Source organism: Callospermophilus lateralis, unplaced genomic scaffold (genome assembly GCF_048772815.1).
Source record: "Callospermophilus lateralis isolate mCalLat2 unplaced genomic scaffold, mCalLat2.hap1 Scaffold_8620, whole genome shotgun sequence".
In the NCBI taxonomy this organism is placed as follows: Eukaryota; Metazoa; Chordata; class Mammalia; order Rodentia; family Sciuridae; genus Callospermophilus; species Callospermophilus lateralis.
In genome coordinates, this window is record NW_027516717.1 from 2,501 (window position 1) to 8,597 (window position 6,097).

Below are 6,097 nucleotides of genomic sequence, written 5' to 3' on the forward strand. Positions count from 1 at the left end.
GCCTGCCTGAGTGAGCCCGTGGACCCCCAGTTGCAAGCCAGCGCGCTTCTGCAGTAGGAGAGGAGCACAGTGTCCCGCTGCCCAGGTCAGCGCCTGTGCGAGGGGAGAACCCAGGAGGGCTGGGGAGCCGAATGGTCGGCCCTAAGGGGAAGGCTCAGCGATGCCTGGCGGGGCGCTGGCCGCGACCTCGGGGTCTCTACGGAAGCGAGGTCCCAGGGGCTGCTGCTTCTCCCACTCTAATGCAGAGCGCACGGGCGACTCCTGCAACTGCTACCTTGGCTCTGCAGGACACAGCAGGTGACATGCCACCCCCTGGGGCTCTGTTGATTTGGGGAAGCACAGAGGGAGGGACGGGGAGGGGAGGGCGGAAGGGAGTCGCAGCCCCCACCTGGTGGAGCCTTCAGCAGGCTGAGGCCAGAGTGCGGTGGAGTACCAAGAGCTGAGCGAACAGAACAGGACCAGGGCTGAGGAGCACGTGAGCCGCCCCAGTATGGGAGCCCTGGCCTGCTGGGCCTCCTGGTGCTGTCCAGGAAGGGCCCTGTGAACTGAGTCCCACGGAGCGCAGGGGTCTCACAGCAACCCAATTAACAGGAGCATTGAGAAGTAAGCCCTTCTGGGGCAGAGGTCTCCTGGGCGAAGAGGCCAGGGTGTGTGGCTCCGGAGCCAGCCACCTGCAGATCGCACCCACCCCAGCCTCTGAGTCGGGCCCACCTGGACAGCGGCTCAGCTTAGCAGCCCCTGCTTCCCAGGCTGTAGGTGGCGGGCCTGGAAGGTGGGGGAGGTGGGCACACTGTGCCACCAGAGGAAAAGAGGGACTCCTGGAACCTTGCCAGGGGGTGCCCCTTCAAGTGACGGGGCATCTGCACGTTCTGTCGACCTCTCGGGTCATGCAGAGTGTCAGGTGGCACAGAGGAGCCAGCAGGGGTGCGGGCTGGGCTGGGTCCCTCTCTGCATCCCCTTGTCTGCCTGGGTGAGGCTTCATGAGCAGAAGAGGGCTGTCCTTGAGACCACAGGATGTCACACACCCGGGAGCGCCCAGCCTGCACGGTCCAGCAGCCCTCACCTGATGACCAGGAGAATGGGACAGAGAACAGGGCACTCACAGCCCTGTCCTCCTCCCAGGCCATGGCGTCCCCCAGGATCGAGGCTGTCATCCGGGACAGGCACAGGATGGGGGAGTGTCCCATGTGGGAAGAGGAGACCGGGCAGCTGGTGTTTGTGGACATCAACACCAGGACTGTGTGCTGGTGGAACCCACTCTCTGGGGAGGTGCAGACTTAAGTGGAACTGGGGCCTGCAGATGGTGGAACAAAGGAAGTGGGCCTGGGGGGCTGCAGAGGGTCCGACAAAGGAAGTAGGTCTGGGGGTGGAGACTTTGGGCCAGAGGAAGTGGGCCTGGGGGGCTGCAGAAGGTGGGACAAAGGAAGTGGGTCTGGGGGGTGGAGACTTTAGGCCAGAGGAAATGGGCCTGGGGCCTGCAGATGGTGGAACAAAGGAAGTGGGCCTGGGGGGCTGCAGAGGGTCGGACGAAGGAAGTGGGCCTGGGGGACTGCAGAGGGTGGGACAAAGGAAGTGGGTCTGAGAGGTGGAGACTTTGGGCCAGAGGAAGTGGGCCTGGGGCCTGCAGAACATGGGCCTGAGGAAGTATGGGTCCCCTGGAGATCCAGGTGCTCATGGGAAGGGAGCTGTAAGACCATCCTATGTGCCCAGGGCCCCGTGTCCCCTGAAGTCCTGGGGCTCGTTTAGCTTTGAAGCTGTCCTGCCTGCTTGTGGACCCATGTCCCTGAGGTCCTAGGGCTCGTTGGTACCTTTGCCACCGGTGTCCGGCATCACTCGTGGCCTGAGGGTTGCAAGGGCCCAGCCGGGGCACCTGCTTCTTCAGCACCTGTCCCCCTGCTCCAGAGCCCCTGAAGTGTGGGCTGTCACACCCTGGGCACAGGACAGACCATGGGGTGGGAAGTCCTGGTGTATAGCTATAGTTGGAAGGACCAAAGCTGGGCTTGCTGTCATCCAGGTTAAATCCTGGAAACACTGACATCCTCCTGGCTGCTGTGTGGAGCCCGCACCTGGCTCTGACCCCGGGTTATGCCACACATGCACCTGTCCTGACTCAGGGGCCAGGGTGGGGGTGACTGTGCATTTTCCAGGCTCATGTGTGTGCATGGACCCACACACCTGGGAGGTACCTGTGTGTCTGTGGGGCTTGCACACCTGTGTGGATGACGACCCCTGTGGGTTTTCTGAGGAACAGAAGCAGCACTCTGGGAGCATCCCCCACTCACCCTCCCCCTCCCCAAGGGCAGGTGCCACTGTCCCCCTTGCAGATCAGGGCTGGCCCCAAGTCTGTGTCTGGCCTCAGGCGCCCTCCTGTGGAGCCTGCCCCAGGCCCAGGGGTCCTACCCGAGGGCTCAGGGGCACCCGCGGCTCTCACACTGGCACTGACGTGAGGAGAGGCCAACGCTCTCCACTCCTGCAGTCCTGGTGGCCCTGCAGGCAGGCTTGGCAGCCTCCAGTCCCATCTGGAGGCCCTGTGGTGGCCATCGTGGGGAGGGGGTGCAGAGAGGTGGTCCACACAGGCCCAGCAGGACTGGTCCTGTGCTGAGATGTGCTCTGTGCCCTGATGGTGCCTCCTGGCGGGAGCCCCGTGGGTGGAGTCTCCTGGAGAAGCAGCAGCCGGGCCACCCTGCTGTCCTCTGTCCTCCCAGGAGACCCTGTTGGCTGTGTGGCTCTGCACCGAGAGGGCAGCTACGTGGTGGCCTCTGGTACCCGCCTTGGCCTCCTGGACTGGGCGTCGGGGCAGGTGGAGTGGGCGGCCTGGCTGGACCGGGACAAGCCCCACAACAGGTTCAACGACGGGAAGGTGGACCCCGCCAGGAGGTTTGTGGCAGGTGGGCTGCTGAAAGGACTGGCCCAGGCCACCTGCAGAGCCTCCCGTCATGGTGGGTGCTGGCTGCGTGGGGACCTCAGGAGCCCTCCCTGGCAAGCGGCCCCCGAGGCCATGCAGGTGCTGGGCAGCCCACAGGTTCCCTCCCACTCCAAAGCCCATGGCTTCCATGTCATTCTTCCCAGATCCCTGCCCAGAGAGGACCCTGGGAGGGTCGAAGCAGCCAGGGTGGGGCAGTGGCCAGAGGCCATTCACGTGCGGCTGAGGGCCCTGCACCTCTGCCTGAGCAGGACTCTTCCCAGTGGAACATCCCTGGGGTGCCCCCTTCGCCCAACACAGAGGCTCACGCACAGATGCCGCCTGAGGGCCATCCTGCCTGCTGTCCCCCGGCTGAGGGTGACCACAGCTCTCTGCACAGCGGGTCTGTGTGGGGTGGGCAAGACAGGGTGGGGTGCTGACCACTGACCTTCCACTCTCTCCAGGCACCATGCCAGAGGCGTCCGCCCCAGGAGTGTGGGAGCCGGGGCAGGGCTCCCTGTACACACTCTATGCTGACCGCTCCGTGGTCAGACAGCTGGACCAGCTGGGCATCCCCAACGGGCTGGACTGGTCCCTGGACCATCACACTCTCTACCACGTGGACAGCCTGGACTACTCTGTGCGGTCCTATGACTACGACGTGCAGACAGGAGGCCTGGGTAGGGGCCACCATTGCTAGCCCCCCACGCCCTCCCCAGAGGAAGGCCTCCGTGGCCAGCCCCCACACCCTCCCTGGATGGGACCACCGTGACCAGCCCCCCACACCCTCCTTGGGGTAGGAGCCTCCGTGATCAGCCCCTCACACCCTCTATGGGTGGGGCCACCATGGCCAGCCCCCATGCCCTACCTGGGCGGGGCCTCCCTGGCCAGCCCAGCACGCCCTCCCTCAGGTATGGGCCTCTGTGGCCAGCCCCCCATACCCTCACTGGGGTAGGAGCCTCCATGGCCAGCTCCCCACATCCTCCCTGAAGTACAGGCCTCCATGGCCAGCCCCATAAGCCCTCACTGGGCGGGACCAACCATGGCCAGCCCCCCATGCCCTTCTCGGGGAGGGCCTTTTATGGCCAGCCCCCCACACCCTCCTGAGTCCCCTCCTGGGGTCCCAGATGCACCACGGGGTCTGTCACTCTCTCACGTTGTTGAGGCCACACTATGTCACCCCCTGGTCTGGGCAGTGAGGGGCCACGCGCCTCTGTCTGTCCTGCCGCAGCAAACCCACGACTGGTGTGCCAACTGGAGCCAGAGCAAGGCATGCCACATGGGCTGTTCATGGACACCACGTGGACACTCTGGGTGGCCTGCATTGATGGAGGCAGGGTGATCCGCATGGACGCCGAGACAGGTGTGTGCACAGGGCAGTCGGTCAAGGAGGGGCCATGGGGTGCTCTGTGCCATGGTGTTCAGGGTCCAGGAGTGGGACCACTTGCTTGTCCAGCTACAGGGGGACCTGTGCAGATGGGCAGTGCAGGGAACACAGGGGCTGATGTAGAAAATGACCACAAACCAGCGGTTGAAAACTACAAGACCTTGTCCTCTCCCACCCTGGAGGGCGGAGGCTGGACCAGGGTCACAGGTTGAGCTCCCTGCACAGGCTCCAGGGGGCTCCTCCTGCCTCTCCAGCTCCTGCGCTCCAGGTGGCCCTGGGCTGGTGGCCCCTCCCTGCAGTCTCTGCCTCCGTCTCCACGGGGCTCCTCCTCTGGGTCTGTGTCCCCTCCTCTGTCTCTTGGGAGGACACGGCCATTGCATGAGGGCCTCCTGACCCAGGAGGAGCCCATCTCAGACCCTTCACTAACGACCTCTGCAGAGACCTGTTCCCACACCAGGTCCCACTCACAGGTTCTGGGGTGCAAATGTGGACAGGACCCCCTCTTACCATGGTGTCCAGTTCCCTCCATGAGCTCCAGAGAGGCTCCTCCTGCCTCTCCAGCTCCTGGGCTCCAGGTGGCCCCTCACTCCAGTCTCTGCCTCTGTCTCCACGGGGCTCCTCCTCTGGGTCTGTGTCCCCTCCTCTGTCTCTTGGGAGGACATGGCCATTGCATGAGGGCCCCCTGACCCAGGAGGAGCCCATGTCAGGACCCTTCACTAACGACCTCTGCAGAGACCCTGTTCCCACACCAGGTCCCACTCACAGGTTCTGGGGTGCAAATGTGGACAGGACCAACCTCTTACAATGTGTCCAGCTCCCTCCAGGAGACTGTCTTCTCCAGCTCCTGGGCTCCAGGTGGCCCTGCTGACCCCTGCAGTCCATGAGGAAGGGCAGACTTGGGGATCAAGTGCTGCAGGTGCCAGGAAGAACCAGCCCGCCCAGGGCCCCACTGGGGAGTGGGCACAGTCAGGCCACCTGGGGTCCAGCAGCAGATGGGTGGCTGGGCTTCAGGGATGTACCTGAGCTTTACTCACAGGGACGTGGCTGTGCACCCTGGAGGTGCCAGTGTCCAGGGTGACATCCTGCTGTTTCGGGGGGGCTGACTACTCCGACCTGTACGTGACCTCTGCAGCGGACAGCCTGAGTCCAGAGCAGCTGTTGCGGGAGCCGCAGGCAGGACACGTCTTCAAGGTCAGTGGGGTGTCCCTGCCAGGGTCAGCTTGGCTCCCGGCCATGGCTGCTCGGCCAGGTGTAACGCATCTTGACCTAGGGGACTGGAGCGGGCTTGGCAGCATCCATGGGGACATCTGTCCACCTGGAAAACAGCCCTCCCAAGGCCCCATGTGCCCTGCTGTACACAGAGACGTTTACAGGAGGTTTAGGAAGCTGGTGTGGCTGGCACTGCCGTGGCTGGTGCTGCCGGGAGACTCAGCTGTGCCCAGGGACTCACCTCCACCCCTCTCCTCCCGCAGGTCCTGGGCCTGGGGGTGAGAGGCCTTGCATCCTGCCACTTCTCTGGCTGAGGAACCCCACCGTCCAATGCAGCTTGAGCCAGGCCTCCGTCCCTGGGGTCAGGCCAGGCTCGGCTCTGGCAGGGCACTCCCTGCCTGACCGCTGTTCACAGCTGATAATAAATGTGGCCACCTCAATGTCATCTGTGCAGCTGCTGCCCTGGGATGTGGTCCCCCCCAGGACTGCCCCATGCTATGTCCAGTGTCACCCAGCTTTAGCTTGTAATGCCCCTGTGTGTTCTCCAAGGTCCCCACAGGTCACCTGCATTCCCCAGAACATGTGGCCACACTGGTGTC

General features: G+C 64.1%; 1 protein-coding gene across 1 annotated transcript; it reads left to right on the plus strand.

Moving 5' to 3' along the window:
- The first annotated feature begins 2,612 nt into the window (after positions 1-2,612).
- On the plus strand, positions 2,613-5,812 carry LOC143641150 (regucalcin-like). The gene is made up of 5 exons (XM_077108528.1): positions 2,613-2,888; positions 3,367-3,582; positions 4,134-4,265; positions 5,326-5,480; positions 5,762-5,812. The coding sequence occupies exons 1-5, from the start codon at positions 2,621-2,623 to the stop codon at positions 5,810-5,812; spliced, it is 822 nt and encodes a 273-aa protein (XP_076964643.1). The 5' UTR covers positions 2,613-2,620.
- Positions 5,813-6,097: the final 285 nt, after the last annotated feature.